The sequence below is a fragment of the Ictalurus furcatus genome, chromosome 5 (genome assembly GCF_023375685.1).
Source record: "Ictalurus furcatus strain D&B chromosome 5, Billie_1.0, whole genome shotgun sequence".
NCBI classification, from domain to species: Eukaryota; Metazoa; Chordata; class Actinopteri; order Siluriformes; family Ictaluridae; genus Ictalurus; species Ictalurus furcatus.
This window is the reverse complement of record NC_071259.1, coordinates 8,215,015-8,235,053: the sequence shown is the minus strand read 5'-3', so window position 1 is coordinate 8,235,053 and position 20,039 is coordinate 8,215,015. Positions and strand designations below refer to the sequence as shown.

Genomic DNA, 20,039 nt, shown 5'->3' with positions numbered 1-20,039 from the left:
GCTTGTGTTCGGGACCATCGTCCTGCTGAAAGGTGAAGGTTTTTAACAGACTGAAGCAGGTTCTTTTGTAATAATCGCCTGTGTTTTGCTCCATCAATTCTCCCTTCAATTTTGACAAAAAGCCCAGGTTCTCAGAATGAAAAACCTCCGCAGAGCATGATGCTGCCACCACCATGTTTCACTGCAGGGATGGTGTTAACTGAGGTATGGCCTGCGTTAGGTTTGACCACACACAGCACGTTGAAACTTGTCCAAACACAGTATCTCAATCTTGGTTTCATCACACCAAAAAACCTCACATCTTGATTTCATATGGTTCTTAAGCAATGGTTTCACTCGCGCTCTTGAAACGGTTGTCTGTTGCACCTTCACTCCACTCTCAGTCACTGTATATGTAACTACTTCAGAGTGACTGTTGGCCTCACTGTAGCTTCCATCATCAATCTCTATCTTGTTTCCGCATTGAGTTTTGATTGTTGTTATTTGTTCCACCGTCTCACTATTGATCCAACATTGCTTACTGGGATGTCCAACCTCTTATATATAATTTTATACCCCATTCCTAACTTTCCTAAATTCCATCCATCTATTTTCCATACCGCTTATCCTACACGGGGTCGCAGGGGAGCCTGGAGCCTATCCCAGGGAACTCGTGGCACAAGGCAGGGGACACCCTGGACGGGGTGCCAACCCATCGCAGCGCACAATCACACACACATTCACACACTACGGACAATTTGGAAATGCTAATCAGCCTACAGTGCACGTCTCTGGACTGGGGGAGGAAAGCAGCGTACCCGACGGAAACCCTCCGAAGCACGGGAGAACATGCAGACTCTGTGTACACAGGGCAGAGGCAGGATTCCTTGTTTACAATGCAGCTTAGTCTTCGTTTTCACTCCTTCCCTTCAGAATGACAGCCTCTTTAACCGTTTAACTGAGGTTCACAAAACGGAAGCTTTTTTAATATTTCACAGGTGAAAGCCAATTAGAAGTCAGTGATGTCCTTGTTTTATCTTTTATTTGAAGTTTCTGGAATCTTGGGCAGAATGGGGGGTGAGTATTGAATTCTTATACAAGCAGCATTTTTCACTTTTTGAAATACTGACTGACCAGTGGGGGCACGGTGACTTAGTGGTTAGCACGGTCGCCTTGCACCTCCAGAGTTAGGGGTTCGGTTCCCACCATAGCCCTGTGTGTTTCCTGCAGGTACTCCGGGTTCCTCCCCCAGTCCAAAGACATGCATGGTAAACTGATTGACATGTCCAAATTGCCCATGGTGTGTGAGTGTGTCCTGCGATGGATTGGCATCCCATCCAAGGTGTACCTCGCCTTGTGCCCCATACTCCCTTGGATAGGCTCCTGGTTTCCCATGACCCAGAAGGATAAGTGGTATAGAAAATGGATGGATGGATGGATGGATGGATACTTACTGACCAATATTTCAGTTTGACTTTGAAAATTCACTGTAAGAGTTTAATAGCACGAGTCCAGCTGGGAATGCAAAAACAAAGGGTATATCTAGAACGTCTGAACCGTGAATGTGTGTGTGTGTGTGTGTGTGTGTGTGTGTGTGTGTGTGTGTGTGGACCTGTAGACCAAAATGTAGCTACTTGTCTGAGTGGGCATGTGTGCATGTCCTATAGGAGGCCTGGCTTACCTTGTGGATGGTGGGGTCAGGACACTGATCTCTGATTGGCTGGCACTGGTCTCTAGGACGACAGCTGTTATCACACCAGGCGCACAGGTGACCCTGCTGTTCTCTCCCCCAACACTGAGAGCAGTCGCTGTCCCCCCCACTGCAGCTGTACACTTCCACTGAACGGGGACAGGGACGGGGGGAGATGGATAAGGGGAGATAAGGAGAGAGGGAGAGAGAGAGAGAGTGAGTGAGTCAGGTTTGGAAAGACAGATGGAGGGAGAGAGAGAAAGGTAGGGGGTTTCCCCAAAATTAGTCCATCTGTCCAATGACCTTGTTAGTGCAAAGTGTCGTGGTTCACTTTTTCTCTTTCTTTCTTTCTTTCTTTCTTTCTTTTTTCTCATTTCTATGTCATATGAGCTAGCTTTGACTATATTCAAATTCCTCATACAATAAACATATTCAGGTGTAGCATTCATCCTTCTTTCTTTTTTCTTCTGTTCGTTTGTTTTGTGCCCGTCTGACACAACACGCATTTGTGTGCGTGTGTGTGTGTGTGTGTGTGTGTGTGTGTCGCCTTCATTGGGCCTGGTGCTGGCCAACAACCAAAGAGGAAATGAAAGGGAAGAAAAGGTTGTGGAAGAGTGACAGTGGTCCGGGTCTCATATCCATTACTTTGAATTCATTAGCATCGGAAACGGCGGAATTAGAAGCGCGGGTGCTCTTTTGCTGGCATATACAAAGCCATTTGCATTTTCGCACAAAACGTCCAAAAAAAAAAAAGGCAGAAAAAAAAAATGACAAGAGCAATTTATCCTTTTCTTGGAGCAGACAAAGACAGAGAGCGAGGTGGAGAAAGGGTGAGAAAGAGCGTGACAAAGCGGGAGAGAGAGAGAGAGCGAGAGAGGTTGAGAAACACAAAGAAAAGTTCTACAGATGGACCGACATCCGTGCACAAGCAGCCAGATGTATGTGCGTGTAAGTGTGTGTGAGTATGTGTGTGTGTGTGTGTGTGTGTGTGTGTGTGTGCTGATGACTCATAAGCAAGTAGACAGCCTCTGGGTTTGTGTGTGTGTTTCACAGTCTCGGCTCCCACATGCTGTTCAATACTGTATTTATGTTGCTCTCTTCACTGGTGTTGTGTGTGTGTGTGTGTGTGTGTGTGTGTGTGTGTGTGTGTGTGTGTAATTACCTGTAACTGACTCAGGGGTGTCTATGTATTTATCTTGTCCTCTCCGACGCAGGTCGAGGCGGAACGTCTCACTCCTTTTCATGGTGCTCAGCTGCATGAGAATAAAATACAAATTCTCAGTCGGTAATAACTCGCTGACCGACGCAAGGTGATCTCTGATTGGTTTATTTTGTGGCATATAAGGTGATGCTGCAAGTGACGTGATTGGATTGGGTGCCCTTACTGTCAGTCCTCTGCACTGCACAGCTGATTGTCCGGCCACCCAGTGTGCCTCACATGTCTGCCCATTTCCAAAGTCACAGTTCAGCTCAGTGTCCTACTCAAACACAAACACACACAGAGTACTAAACATTACGCATTGCCCATACGGTAAGAATATAATATGATATTAGGTTACTTAATTAGACTCCAAAATGGAGGCTGCTTTCATGGAGTTAAGCGCATACCACAAAACATCAGCTTTGGGGATTAGCAAAGGTTTCATCAGCCATTCGAAGGATACCTAAACAACAAGAACAGCTTGAATAGCTGTCTACTTAATAGTTTAAAAGTTCATCTGAACTGAATTACACTTTGACATTAAGACTGGAAGGTATGCTTCAGCCACGACTAGCTAGCTTTCTAACTTTACATACGATTGGGTAGTTAAAAGTATTTTCACACACATGGATTATTCTTTAGGGTAAGCTCTAATTCACAAACCATTATATCTCTCCGTAGAATTCTTTCTAAGCTGGTAAAGATTCCTTGTAAGCATTTTATAAACTCTAATAAAGCCTTAGCGAGCTCTAATAGTGCGCTGTAAGTAATTCCTTGATAACTTGCTGTTAGGCAAGTGTCACTGTTCATTAAAACACCATGTGCTGAACTGCATAAACTTTATAACTAATAAGAACCCATGCATAATTATAAAGCAACAGTAATATATATTAAATATGATAATTACTCACAGGAAATAATATATGTATAGTTTTAATGGACTTTGGACTTGTTTAGTCTAAAATTAAATGGCAATTAAAATGGCTTGTGTTTGAACAGACTGATATCTTTGGTCACCGGATAGTCAGGTGAATCATGCAGATTCATCCGAAAGTGACATTTGAATTATTTTCGATTTTGGAAATGAGTAGGATACACCACTGTCTATTAGAGCTGTACCGATGTATCGGCCGATAATGGGTATCGGCCGATGAAGGCAATTTTTCACGCTATGGCCGGCCGATAATTTAACAACATCCGATGATCAGGGCAAATTATATCCTGTCAATCAAAAGAGGGCGGGAAAACACATCGATTTCGTGCTGTGTGTAAAGATGATGTCTCTTATGTGGAATGACGACAAAACTGCAGTTTGTAATCTCTGTAATCTCTGTACTGCTAAAATTTTACACCGGACGCTGCAGCAGTGAAGCAGGAGTTTCGGCATCGAGTCTAATTTTTTTATTTCTTTTTTTTGCCACGCTGAATTAAATCGCCAGTACACTGTTGAAAGATTTAAATGAAGATGAGTGGACAAAAAAGTATATATTGCACAGAAAAATATATTTGTACAGTAGTGTATTTCATATCCAGTTAATGATAATATATTAAAAAAAAAGTTGATATTATATATCACCAGTTTGATGTCAGTGATGAAGTAGAAATGCTTTTGTTTGTGGGGAGTGAATGTAAGACTAACAGGACATTTATTTTTGAATTGTCAATTAATTCAGTTATGAATTAATAACATTCAATAAGTTAAGAAATCTTACTTTAATCTTCAGAATTGAGTTCATGTGTTAATGTTAATTTGAGTAACGTGTTTTCTGTTTATGAGACCAGTTACTGTGAAACAACTTGTTGAAATGGATAGAATAAAGTTTTTATTCGCATTTCTTTCAGAATTATGGAATTAATTATTATCAATTTAAAAGAAGGCATAAAAGGCAGAACTATCAGTATCAGCCGATATCACTTTGAATAATGGGTTATCGGTATCGGCTGAGAAATTTAGCATTGGTGCATCTCTACTGTCTATTCTATCAGGCTTTAGATTGCTAGATTAGACATCTGCCAGACATGGCTTTTGACCACATCCACAGGAAAGGTGAAAAGAAAAAAAAAGACATATATATATATATATATATATATATATATATATATATATATATATATATATATATATATATATATATATATATATATATATGTCTTTTTTTTTCTTTTCTTTTCACCTTTCCTGTGGATGTGGTCAAAAGGCATGTCTGGCAGATGTCTAATCTAGCAATCTGAAGCCTGATACAATATACATATATATAAATATAAATATCTCAAAAGCAGTATCATTCTGTAAACATTTCACCTCATTTAAAACATACTTCTTACTTTAATCTGTATGATGGATACTAATGTTTTAAGGGTATCATCAGAAATACTTTATACTTTGAATTCTCTAGTCTGATTGGTCAGAAGTTGTTGATTCGTTTTCTATAGCAGAAGTTTCAGCAGCTCATTCAGAGGACCTTATACAACAAGCGTTCAACTTAAACAGATTTCAAAACATGCAACTGTCCATTTTTGTAATCGTTGTAATTGTGAGGGTGCGGCTGTTTACAGCTGTTAGAACATGTGATAAACAGGAACATATTTGCTTGATGTTCCACAACATTAAATGAATGCAAAACAATGACGCTTCTTTAAAAAAAAGAAATCGGTTCAATTCCGTATTCATCATTTACATAAAGGATTATGAAGGACAAAGCAATATCAAATATATGATGGTAGTGTAATTGGCTACCATTGGCAACTTTTAACTCTAGTGCACCATTGCTGCTTTCTGAATATTTTGTTGCTGGATCGTGCATCGGTTAGTCCATGTTCTATAAATACTGATGATACACGTGATTCTCTGAGAAAAGTGTACAGTCGCATCAGTTCTCACTGAAATGGCAGCACATCATTATCCAAACCACAGCAATGTCAATTCAGGACACAATTCCCTAAAACAACAAATCAATTTCAGCACATGACAAGACAAGAGAAAAAGATGTTTACCAAGCTATACTTTTCCACAACGACCTCCTTCCCGATCTGCTGGATTATTATTATAAATGAAATGCTACCGTCACTACTCAATTGGGACAAAATGAGATGGTACAAGGCTTCGTGGCATAATTTCTCGTGATCAAGATAACATATTGTCATATCGCTCACTGCTAACTACAACCAGTCCATTCATTCCGAATTTCCCAAGGCAACAAACACAATCGCGACGTCTCTGATTCTAATTGAATCCTCCTGTCCGTCTCCTCTATTAGCTCCTATATTGTGTCTCTTCAGCAACTTCAAAGCTTCCTGCACACGATGTGACTTCTCTGTTTCCTGCACCGCTGATATTCACAATCTTTGGATCTTACATTCGTAAATCTGCCTTTATTCCGGTCTATTCTGTACCCCGCTTCGTTAAATGCTTCAGGCTTCCTCTATAGCTAATTCTGCATGGACTCAAAATATACACAAACGTTAACATCAAAAGTCATGGTGGACAACTTTCACTCGGGCATTTACATTCTGTCCTCGGAGACATGGGAAAAGTCATTCACTCCACGGCAGGAATCCATCTGGAAACCATAAGCCTACTTATGAATTCAGCACAGGCCAAGACCTCCACAGAGAGACATGGAAGGGATTTATGGATGCAGAAAGACGTACTTATTGTAAGTTGGTCTAGAGTGGTGGAGTCATGATGTGTTTTAAGATAGCTTTATTGGAAACACGTTGTATGTATAAAGCCAGACACTTTTGTCAGGTTACAGTGTTCACTGTAACTTCTGAATTGTACAGTGACGACTAATCTAATTCTATGATTTTAGGATATTGAGCCATGATTTTTTTTTTTTTTTTTACCCTTAATTAAGGTCAAAGCAGATACATATTTTCATATGTACTTCATACGTTAAAAATATTTTACTGGCACATACTGTGCATAATACAGGGTGTCCCAAAAGTCTCAATACATCGGTGAAAATGTCTTCCAAATTTTTTCATACTTATATATATATTTTTTTCAGAAGAACGTATTGAAATCATTCGCATGGCTGGATCGGGAAGCTGTCGCAAGGTTGCGATGGACTTTAACAGGAAACATGGTGAGCACAGCACATACGACACTGCTGCCAAACTTACTGACAAATTCAAAAAGACTGGAAGTGTTGCAGACCGACCGAGAAGTGGATGTCCACTGATGAAAGCACAACCGACGTGGTACTGGTACACATAGTCTCTTATGTATGGAGACTTTTGATACACCCTGTACATTTTTTACATACATTTATTAGCATTTTTGCCAAAAAATGTCAGATAGAACCTTAAAATTACAACATCAAACTGCCTAACCTTGTGCAATGGAGAATTTTACCCACAATTGGATCGTATCGTGTTTGGGATTCCCTTAAATGGCAAGATGTGTTATGACTTTTAGTATGCTGTGGGTGTTACATTTGTTTAATGCGAGCTAATAAGTTCCATACACTTCCTGTATAGCTAGCTAAATTTGGCTGCAGGAAATCTACAAACGCAAACTTTTAACAAGAACAGTAAAGAAAATATTAGCAATGGCATAGGCCAGGGGTGTCCAGTGTTATCCAGAAAGGGCCAGTGTGAGTCCAGGTTTTTATTCCAACCAAGCAGAAGCCACGCCTGAGTCTATTGAAAACCAAGCTGAACTGATTAAACAGGTGGAATCAGGAGTAGCTCCTGCTTGATTTGAATGAAAACCTGCACCCACACCAAACCGGCCCTTTGCGGATAAGATTGGACACCCTTGGCTTAGGCCGTTTTCCTCCTCCAGAGAGGATGGAGCGACGTTTTTTTCCACCACTGGCGGTTTTTAAACTTGTATATAAGTCTAGTCTGGTATACAATTGGCTTCAGTGAGAAGGACGAACGTCATGCTGCTTTCAAATTTGGCCACAATATTTCACATGAGATATTTTACAAAGGATAGTGCCTAATTCTGCCAGATGAGTCAGTCTTCATACCAAGAGCACAGATATGACTCACTTTCTGCTGCTATAGGTGGTCCGACACTTCCCAAAAACAGTTTCTGCCCCCCTCTTGCTTCAGTGGGTAATCGCACCTGGAAACTGTAATCATAAAGACTTCCTTACACTCATCCCAGCCCTCCTACTGACAGTATACTGTCAATCAAATCGAATATCCTGTCAACACGCTTGTCTTGACTCTTCGACACCTGTATGATTTCTAATCCCACTGAGAACAGACAGGTTCCCATTTTGAGTCTGGTTTCTCTCAAGGTTTCTTCCTCATGTCTTTGCCACTGTCACTTGGTTGAACTCATTATGGATCAGGAGCTACATCTGGATTCCTGGAAAGCTGTTTTCTGACAGTATGCATTGTTAAACGTTCTGTACGAATAAAATGCAAGCAAATGGAACATATGCTGTCCCAAAATACTGACTTGAATACACAAAGTATAATAGTAATGATGAGTGCATAACTGATTAGTGGTGAATGTCATACAGTACATAATTGGATTGAACATGAGGCATATGTGCATTATGAAAGAAGCGTGACATTTAACATCAACTGAAAGAAACAGACGAGATCAGTGGGAAGAGATCAAGTAGCATGTGTGTTTCAAAGCCCACAGAATGAGAATGCAGTAGCTGAGCTGAAGTGATCATTAAGTGACATGGCATTTTTGGTTATGATGCAGAATTCCCGTTTAAAACTACATTCACGTAGCTTATTTCACCCTTTAAAGAACGCTTACAATCCAAGCTCATAGATGTGTGCAAACCAGACTGCAGATATTACCACTAGGGCTAGTGGTTTGTGGTTTTAGGTTGGATTTCCATGTGTGTCTTATATGTCTGTGCTAGCTCTTAATGCTGTGTTTGACTCTAAGTAGTTGACTCTGGGTTAGCCAGAACAAAACGTTTATAGACTTCTTGACTCTGTGACCATGTGTGTGTGTGTGTGTGTGTGTGTGTGATTTTGCAGCATGTGGGCGTCACAGGCTCATTTTATAAACAGGATGTCTCATTTATAAGAAGTAGCCCAAGTTTTATGAGCGTACTTGAAGCGGAACACAGAACTCAGGAAAGGAAATTCATCATAGCAATGTCAGTTGTGTTAAGCAATATTAAGCAGGAGAATTTGCGCATGTGAAACTCTAAAAGTAGCTCTTGCCTCAATTCACACATCATAAATTTTGTGGAATATGTGTCACAATGTGACCTGATACCTAGAACTGAAATATTCCATGATTAAAATTGCACTCGCACATTATCATCATCGTCATCATCATCATCACATCTCACCGTGTGTCTGATCATTTCTAAATGGCTTTGGAGGCCGCTGTGAGATCCGCAGGTTCAACTGCGAGTGAGCATAAACTTCACAAATTCTATACTTGGGTAAAGACAGAAATAACCTGATAAGCAGCAACATTTCACATGGAGTATTTTAAGTGTTTGCACTTAAATACACGTAGGTATCTAAAGTAAAGACTATCTGCATTACTAGCGCAATACTGTATACATCATGCTTTTAGAAAAGTCCGGCATTCGAACTGTTCCAAGATTATTTTTATGTTCAAAAACAATTTCAACCCCAGAAAACCCAAAGGTGAAACTGAGCTTAATAAGGTATTACAATAGAAAGGACAATGTTCAGTCAGTACGTTTACATGGACAACAATAATCCGATATTAACCCGATTAAGACGATACTCTGATTAAGAAACTAGCATGTAAACAGCAATTTTTTATTACCTTAATCTGACTAAAGTCATACTCGAAGTAAACACAAATCGAATTAAGACGTGTGGAGTATTCCTGTTTTAGTCGCATTATCAAAGTGCATTACAGACATGTAAACACTTTAATCACACTATTAACGTCATGTTTGAGTTTTCACCGCATTTTGCGAAAGGACACGTTCACACACACGGCAGTGCTCAACCATTTTATGGCAAACAAGAGAGCACGGCTGCGTCCGAAACCGCGTACTTACCTGCTATATTGTAGGAGAAATACATGTACTATATAGTAGGTACGTACGCGGTTTTGGACGCAGCCCACAGCTTCAAGAAGTTGTCTATTAGCACGTACAGCATGACAAATAAATAAGTGCACTTGAAGCTTTCGTAAAATGAAAAATGAAACACCCAAAAATGTATACGGTACCATAATGAAAACCAAATGTATGTTGGCATGTGAAATTCTGGAGGGATGTCGGACGGCGTGGCGCGGTGACGTAATGACGTGTGCCGCTAATCGCTCTATGTTCTATAACATGTAAAATGGGAACATGAAAGGAATATTCTAAATGCGACTCATGTAAACACCTTAATCACAATATTGTCTTACTCAGAATAAGGTCAATAATTAGATTACTGCTGTCCATGTAAACGTAGTAATTGATAATACTGTACACGACTAAAACTATTAAAGAACTAAAAACTAAAAACCTGTTATAAAAAATTAACCATAAAGTTCACAAAATAAATATCAACTGCTGAAAATAATTAAAATAAGTCAAACTGAGTGAAATATGGACGCAATAACACACAACTGGGTGTGCTATTATAAGAAAATGAATAATAGCATGTCCCAAAATGTTTAATACCATTAATACCACAGAATTTGGTTTAAAAAAAGACAGCCAATCACTATTTAAAGAATGACTTTTTATCCATTTATAGTTATATTTATTAGTTTCATTTACGAAAAAAGTTATTTCCTGTTAAGACTCATATTATAACAGGTATAAATGGTCATTCCCTGACCAGCCTCTCTTTCCCTTTCTCTTCCTCTTCTCTCTCTCTCTCTCTCAAAAAAAATGCAGCTTGCCATGTTACCAAGAAACCACGAAACTTAAAGTCCTCTGTCCTGAAATCTTAAAGTTGCAGCTTCACCTTGTCACCAAAGTGCTGACACTGGACCCACCTTCCAAAAATAAGCTAAATAAACATCTCCTCACAATCACATCATCAAGTACACGCCTTTTTTAATCCGTTCATATTGAGTGTCTGCCATACTAATCCCTGTGTAAGCTGTTACTATAGAAACGATAATGTACAATATTAGAATGAGCACGATAAGATAATATAATCTCTGTAGCTGGAAATGTCTGTGCGGTGCTATTACAGAATATTCATCAACACCTTCTGACCAATCAGAATATCCTATCCATTTTCCATACCGCTTATTTATATATATATATATATATATATATATATATATATATATATATATATATGTATATATATATATATATATATGTATATATATATATATATATATATATATACACACACTTTTGGAAATGTATATATATTCCAAATATATACAATTTGGAAATGTCAATCAGAAAACAGCGCATGTCTTTGGACTGGGGAGGAAACCAGAGTACCCAGAGGAAATCCCCGAAGCACGGGGAGAACATGCAATGTCTGTACACACATGGCGGACGTGGGATTTGAACCCCCAACTCCAACAATTAAACCGCTACACACTGTAAACATAAAAAAATCCTCGAAATCCAACAAAACTAAGTTTATCATCAAGATAATATAGACATAAAAAACATGCAATATTAAATTGAGACCAGAATAATGAACAATTTCTGTCAAGTGTAAATGAACCCCAGCGATCCTACCTGCATCACATTTCTGAGGCGAAGCGTGATATCTTGAGCGATCCCTGTGGGCCATGGGGGGATTTTCTGAGTTATGATCCTGGGACATTCCTCTGCATTCTGGGTAAAAGGAAGACACAGGAACTAAGAGTTAGAGAAAACAATAGACATCCGCGTTTCCTCCGCCGTAAATACACCCACCTTCCTGTTTGGCCGTATGTCTATGTGGGTGACTGGCCAAAAAGGAAAAGGTATAGATCATTGTAAAAACATCCTTATCCAAAGAATGGAACAAAGCACAGAACGAACAATGGAACCCGAGAAAAGAAAGTGACATAAGACGTCTTCACATATCTGCCACGTCTACCCACACAATACAGTATCTGCCCTGCCGTCCACATCACTATGCCCGTGCTTTGACCACATTTTAATAAAATCCCCGTCCTCAGCAGGAGAGAGGAAATCGAGGCGGCAGCGGTGGCACAAAGACGCTAGCTTGCTTTTAAGGTGATGTCGTGGGCGCTAAGAACAACAGTGGGTGTCGGGCAACGTGGCTGTGGCTTGGATGAGGTCATAAGTTTTTAGGTTTGTGAATCAGCACCATGTTTTCACACTCCTCCTCTCACTCTTCTTCTCTTATTCTGTTTGTCTGAAACTGCTAATTAACGCTTTGTATCTCTAGCAGCTTTTCTGCCTTTGTTCCTTTGCCATTGCTTATTTGAGGATCTGGATTCGATATGCCGTGGAGCACATGCTTTCTCTGTTTTTATTTAGACATGCTTCTGGCTTTTATAACCTTCATGACTGTTTGGCTGGACCATAGCACCAGGGCCATCGGGGGTTTTTTTTCTTTCTGTTTTTATACATTCCACTCTTCCAACTTATTTTTGCTCAGTCTGGTATTTCTGACATCCTTTATGCCATCACTCCATCTATATTCAAAAAGCGACTAAAAAGACTGTAATTCTGTGAATTTTTAAATATTTTTTTTATCTCTGTGAGTTCAAGATACAAAGTGGGAAAAAACGTAGAAGCTTCCTAGTCGTCTTTTGTTAGCAAATGTGATGTGTGTTGATTTGATACTGCTGTCACTTGCTAAACTCTGGAATAATAAGACCGTCCCATGTTCCCAAGTAGAAATTGTATGTTTACGTTGGTTTTTTCAGTTGGCGTTCAGAAAGTTTTAGTCAAATGCCGCATTAGCTATTTGTTAGGAGCAAATTTCCCCATACTGATAGAAATACATGACATTTTTGCAGCAAAAGATTTCCTTTTCAGCACTGAAGTGAAGGTATGTGTGAAGGTAGGTGTAGCCTTACTTCAGTAATGCAGAACAACTTGATCCAAGTCGTCAAAATGATCGACCTAGTAAATGTTAAGCTGTAAACAATTTCCAGATCCTTGATACTCCCTGCTCTTACACTGAGGTTGTACATCATTAGCACAAGTTAAATGGCTTCACGTTGTGTCTGCTTGGTAACATACGTGCTCCACTGGGCCCATCAAACTCAGCCAGTGTCCCAGAGAAGAGTAAGAATGCATTTGGATGCCATTCAAGCAGTCCGGTGACTGTTAAAAATGGAATATTATCGCATTAAGCAGGTTTGTAAGCCACAGGAGGGATGAGAGTGTTTGTTTTTTACGAGCCCTATTAAAATGGTTTGCCTTGTCCTTGACTGACTCTCAGAGACAGAGGTTCTCACCAAGGACGTAACCTGGCCTGGGCATTCGGGTCTGTAGCCCCGAAGATTTTTTCTTTAGCCCCGAATAATTCTCCACTTTGTGACTACGTAACTGGACGTCAGTAAATCAAGACGGCGGTGTTGTAATTTTATATCTTCAGTGAACGGCGACGAGACCAATCAGACAGGGTTTACAGGAAAATACGTGGAAATCCTCGTGTCATATTGGCTGACAGATCTCAATTCTGCCAAACACTAGCTCACACAGTCAGTGTGAGGAAAAATGGATATACGCCGAATTTTTGCTTTTTAACCAGTAAAGAGATTGAAACTGAAACAGTCACATCCTGTCATGCAGACAAGGAAAACAAGATGTGTAAATGTTTATATGAGCTCCAGTTTACGTGAACACGATATGAGCAGAGTGTAAGGAAAGATAATGTACTCTGCATGGCACTGTAGCAGCTAAACCCATGCACTCATAGCATAGTTGTGCCTCCCCTTGGCTAGCAACACCAAACTAGCCTAGTTAGAAAAGTTTTAGATTTGATCAGTCTGGTAGTTCTACAAACAGAGACATCACCCCAGACAAGTTTCATGATAAAGCCAACATTTTTCTGATCATGTAATATATTGACAGCTCAGTTACCTCAGCTTCCATAAAACAAAACTTAGGCTACTAGCTGAGCTGGAAAAATGCGTGGAGAAGACTCTGGGCTCAGCCCCGGATGATTAACAGTCCAGCTGGTTCTCTCTGAATAGAATAGATTAGAATAGAGCTGAATTGAATTGATCTGAATCAAATGGAATCAAATCAGATTGAATCAAATCAAGTTCAACTGAAACAAATGGAATGGAACTAAATAGAACTAAACATAAAGGTACAGGATTGAACTGAATTCAAAGGCTGTTGGGTAAAAAGTGACGTGAAGTGACGTGAATACATTTTATTTATCACCAAGGGGCAATTAGTTGCTGGCCGTATTGACGATCATCATCATTAAGTACACAAGCTCAGCATCAGACAGTTTCAGAAAGGAATGGGGATCTCCTGGCAAATCACGTGATTGGTGGGTTTTATCGGAGGTGGCTGATTTGGCAGTCTGTGATTGGTGGATGTTGTGATTGACAGTACTAGTACTAACCTCAAATACCAAACCTTGGCTTTTGTCTTTGTCAGAAATGCACGTGTTGAGCTGGTTGTCCCAGTAACATCGCCACTTTGTGCTCAGGCAGCTTGTACACCTGGATGTTAGAAACACACACACACACACACACATGCACAGTTATCATAGGGGTATAATTTCTTTTTGGCAGATAAGATACGCCCATAACTCAACACCTCCCACATGAATAAAACACACACTTCAGAGGTCAGAGATCAAGGGAGATGGAATTATTCTCTATAAAGGTCAAATGGGACCCTGGGGAGTCTCAGGAGATTCCTTTACACACACACACACAGCCAGAGAGAGAGCGAGAGAAGTCAATGAAGCATCCTTTTAAACACAACTTACTTGAGCTTCCCGTTCATTCATGACACAGATAGAGATGTAGTGTGTGCTTACTCAAGATAACACCAAAACACCATAACCTCCACGGAGTGTGTGGATGCACATGTGTGTGTGTGTGTGTGTGTGTGTGTGTGTGTGTGTGTGTGTATGTGAGTCACTGGGGCATGACCGACATTACTGCTGTCAGAGATAGTGCCTTCATGATAAGGGTGAGTGCTTTACGACAGTGAGTAGGGGGTTTGTATGAACTCTTTCTGGGAGGCTAGGTAACTGTATGTATGTGTGTGTGTGTGTGTGTGTGTGTGTGTGTGTAATTGGTACGGACTGTAGTGTCAGCAGGAATGGCTAAATAGTGGGATGGGAGAAGGAGGATGGGAGAGATAGGAGCGAAAAAAACTGTGCCTCTGATAAGGTTTCCTTCAGTGTGGTTACAGTGAGACATCTTAAGAGCTTTCACACACAAACACACACACACACACATACACACACACAGAGATTCAGCTGCTCCTTGAAAGTGCTTTGGTTAAACAAACACTTTCAATTATCTCTCTGTCAGTATGAGAGAGAGCAAGAGAGAGAGAGAGAGAGAGAGAGGGAGAGAGAGAGAGACAGGGAGAGAGAGAGTAATCCACTGTGAGTAATTGATTCCGGGTTGCCAGAGTTTGTGGTAGGGAATGCATGTCACTGTAATGTCTGGTTGTCATTAAGCATTCACCTAGAAACTGCTGCACGGAGACCGTGGGAGAATCGCAACTGCACAAACACTTGGCACTCTAAACCCCGATTCACACACACACCCAAATACACACTCTCACCCTCTCACCCTCTCAGACCAAATACATACTCTCACCCTCTCACACTCTCACCCTCTCAGACCAAATACACACTCTCACCCTCTCAGACCAAATACACACTCTCACCCTCTCAGACCAAATACATACTCTCACCCTCTCACACTCTCACCCTCTCACACTCTCACCCTCTCAGACCAAATACACACTCTCACCCTTTCAGACCAAATACACACTCTCACACTCTCACCCTCTCAGACCAAATACACACTCTCACCCTCTCAGACCAAATACACACTCTCACCCTCTCAGACCAAATACACACTCTCACCCTTTCAGACCAAATACACACTCTCACACTCTCACCCTCTCAGACCAAATACACACTCTCACCCTCTCAGACCAAATACACACTCTCACCCTCTCAGACCAAATACACACTCTCACACTCTCACCCTCTCAGACCAAATACACACTCTCACCCTCTCACACTCTCAGACCAAATACACACTCTCACCCTCTCAGACCAAATACACACTCTCACCCTCTCACACTCTCACCCTCTCAGACCAAATACACACTCTCACCCTCTCACACTCTCACCATCTCAGACCAAATACACACTCTCACCCTCTCAGACCAAATACACACTCTCACCGTCTCACACTCTCACCCTTTCAGACCACATACACTCTCACCCTCTCAGACCAAATACACTCTCACCCTCTCAGACCAAATACACACTCTCACCCTTAGAATAAATACACTCTCACCCTCTCACACTTTCAGACCAAATACACTCTCACCCTCTCACACTTTCAGACCAAATACACTCTCACCCTCTCAGACCAAATACACTCTCACCCTCTCAGACCAAATACACTCTCACCCTCTCACACTTTCAGACCAAATACACTCTCACCCTCTCAGACCAAATACACTCTCACCCTCTCAGACCAAATACACTCTCACCCTCTCAGACCAAATACACTCTCACCCTCTCACACCAAATACACTCTCACCCTCTCAGACCAAATACACTCTCACCCTCTCACCCTGAGTGGTTCTGGCTCAGGTGGTAGAGTGGGTTGTCCACTAATCGTAGGGTTGGCGGTTCGATTCCCGGCCCACATGACTCCACATGTCAAAGTGTCCTTAGACAAGACATTGAACCCCAAGTTGCTCCCGATGGCAAGTTAGCGCCTTGTATGGCAGCTCTGCTACCATGTGTGAGTGTGTGTGTGAATGGGTGAATGAGACACAGTGTAAAGCGCTTTGGATAAAAGTGCTATATAAGTGCGCCATTTACCCTCTCAGACCTAATACACACATTCCAGCCCACTATGTTTGTGGTTAGCTGAAGAATATGAGACACACATTAAACCCAGCAGCCATTAGTCTACGACGGTTAATTAATGTTTTACAGATTTCCAACTGGCTGGATTAGAAATGGGAAACATAAACATTATTGTAAGTCATTTTATGAGCTATGGGAGTTTATAGAGCAAAGGAATGCATGCCAAGTCAGCTCCATGTAATGCAGCAGGCGCTTATGGTAACTGGAATTCAGTGAAAAGATTTAACAGAAACTCCAAACCCATATATTACAGAGTTCACAGCAGCTCCATGAGTATGAATATTTTTCACCGCAATATATGCTGCCCTTTCAGTCTAGTACTAAATATTTCAGGTTTTTTTTCTTTTTTTCTTTTTTAAACTTCAGGATGGTAGTGGTTAACGTTAGTGGGAAACTAAAAGCAGCAAATACCCAATAAACAAACTAACAAACTAGAGCAGAGATTCTCAACCTTTTGTAACTAAAGCCCCCCAAGCCTCCCCTATCATGTGTCATAACCCCCCCCCCCCATATTGGAGGAGACCAGATATAATGATTATCTATTCGATATAAAATCTATCTATATATAACCTTCTACAAGCCTTTTTGATAGATAGATAGATAGATAGATAGATAGATAGATAGATTTTTTTGCTTTTGTGTTTTTTTACTTTTTTTAAATTACTTTTCATAACTTTTATGATATTTTAAAATAACTTTTATGACTTTTATAAAGCTATATAAGGGACAGGTATGGAACATGAATGATATAAAATGTTTCTGAACACTGTAACTACTTTGAACAAGAGAACTAGGCTGTAATAACGTGGACTATTTTACATGTAAAACATTATATTCGTCTTGCGTTCTAAAAACATTCGAATGTGAATGATGTAAATTGGGACGAAGGACGCGTCTCGTTATCCACGACATTGTTAAATCTCTGGCTCTCAGCCTCTCACTGAACAGAGCAGACAGAGAGAGGTGAGAGTGCAGCGGGAAAGCAAGACCTCGCGCTTGCAGGACAGAACTGGAGACATATGGAAAGTTGCTAAGGTTTATCCAAAAAGTTGCTAGATTTGTTGTTACGCGCTTTTTTGCAAAAAAAATCACTAAAGGGGTCTGAAAAGTCGTTAAGTTGGGAACACTGGTCTGCACTGACAGCTAGATAAAAGGCTAAGATCTGCCTCTCTCCAGCAAAAAGAAAATACAGAGGGAGAGGAAATGCAGGGTTAAGATTTAGTATTAAGATTTAGCAGATTCTGCAAGGGGTATACAAACATTTGGGCACAACTATTGAGCTCATAGACGCCCACGATTGGCCAGTGTCATTGTGATTGACAGAGGAGAGACAGAGAGAGAGAGAGAGAGAGAGAGAGAAAGAAAGAGAGAGAGACATTGCCGTGATTATGAACTCCTGATAGTAGGGCGAACATTTATTTAACATAACATATTTAGGATTTATAACAATGCTACGAAGCAGCTCTGTGTACATCATCTACAACTTCGCTTATTCCAGAAGTCAACGTGTCAGCTGCATGAATAGAAATGTTCTGGATGCTTCACAAAAGATGTCTCAAAGCATCACGACCGCAACAATAGTCGACACTTTTAATCAATTCTCCTGCGCTGCTTTCTGAAGGTTTTACGCAAGGTTCGTAAACGTAGTCTGAAGTGTTCGTAAAGCATTACAATCAATCCAAACACTTCGTTCATCTGAACGTCACGATAGCATTAATCCTCTCAAGCTGGAGGAAAACGCACTGGAGGAAAAGTTCTGTTGGTTCCTGTTTGGACCAGTCATCATTCTTTCCATATTTAATTGATACTCTGAGATCTCGTCTCTACGGTTCTATTTTGAAAGCTTTTTTTTTTTTCATATTTATTTTCGTTTTTAACATTGACTCCACATGGCTTTGATTCCATGCTGCAATCTGCTGACAAACTGCAGTAAAGCAAAAAATCTTTCAAAAAAAAATCTAATTCCACTTTGCCCAGAGGGATTTTGTGTCCACACACACACACACACACCACACACCACAAATACACACAAGCTTCTGCTCATTTTCCATATATCCCAAAACAACCATGTTTCCAAATGAATTCAGATCACAGAGTTTCGCTAATTAACAAAATAAAATAACCGTAATAATTTAAATATTAAAACGGTTGGATTTTTTGGAAAACACTTCCCACGGCTCAGGAAAACATTAAGGCAGTTAATGCTTTAAGACAGGTACAATCTGGCGCAGGTAGGAATATGCTGCATAATGAAAAGCTCTCTGTGACTGTTTGACTAACACGCTCGAAATCAGCTAGTGCTAATTAAAAAAAGCCGACGTTTTGCTAGGTGATGCTGATGAGGAGAGGAGACAAGGAACTGCAGATGGCTGAAAATGTTGCGCACGCTACTGAAATGAAGCCGTCCGCTCTGTTCTTCCCACGGCTCTTAGCTTATTATCACCCTGATCAAATGTGGCATATTTCACACCTTCTCTCAATCTCTCTCTCTCTCTCTCTATCACACACACACACACACACACACATATACACATATGCAAGAGTCACCTTCGCAAATATACATGTGTTATTAAAATACAGCAGGGATGTAAGTATATGTGTAACACTCACGCAGTCCTCGGGTTAATCTCCGCCGTGCTCGCGCAGTCGTAGATGACGAATTTTCCTGACACCACGGACGTGCCGTTCACCTTGATCGCCACAGGAACGGAAATGTGGTCTGAGCAGAGGAGGTCAAAATGACATACAGTCTCACACACACACACACACACACCTCAAAACACCAACACGGTTATAGCCACTATCGGGTTTTGTTTTAACCTCCAAATTTGATCATTAGAATTCATTATGTCGTTGAAGGTAAAGGGGGGAAAAAAACACACTTTGGGGCATGCTGTTATAGAAAAATAATCAATGAGGTCTGACATGAAGTTAATTAGTTTCCTATAACAGCATGCCCCGAAGTGTTTTATCCTTCTTATACATATACGACAGCAAAAATTAGTACACTAACTATTCCATTATTAAAATGTATTAAGGAACGACATATCATACTTTTTTTTTATTTATCCGTTTATAGTTACATTTAATGTTACACTGAAACATGTTAGCTCTTGTATAGCTCTCTATAGCAGCCCTCCTGGGACAGAAAACTTACATAACTAAGCACTGACACTGAAGATTCCTTCTATACATGTTATATAAACATCTCCTTACAGAAAC

General features: G+C 40.5%; 1 protein-coding gene across 1 annotated transcript in view; it reads right to left on the bottom strand.

The window, feature by feature from the left end:
• plxnd1 (plexin D1) overlaps nt 1-20,039 on the bottom strand; it is a 114,335-nt gene that overhangs the window by 63,241 nt on the left and 31,055 nt on the right. The window contains exons 7-12 of the mRNA XM_053624587.1: nt 19,428-19,536; nt 14,301-14,400; nt 11,495-11,593; nt 3,055-3,147; nt 2,832-2,922; nt 1,661-1,818 (exon numbers count right to left, since the gene is read on the bottom strand). Of these exons, the coding sequence (XP_053480562.1) occupies nt 1,661-1,818; nt 2,832-2,922; nt 3,055-3,147; nt 11,495-11,593; nt 14,301-14,400; nt 19,428-19,536 (650 nt within the window). The remainder of the gene's footprint in view (nt 1-1,660; nt 1,819-2,831; nt 2,923-3,054; nt 3,148-11,494; nt 11,594-14,300; nt 14,401-19,427; nt 19,537-20,039) is intronic.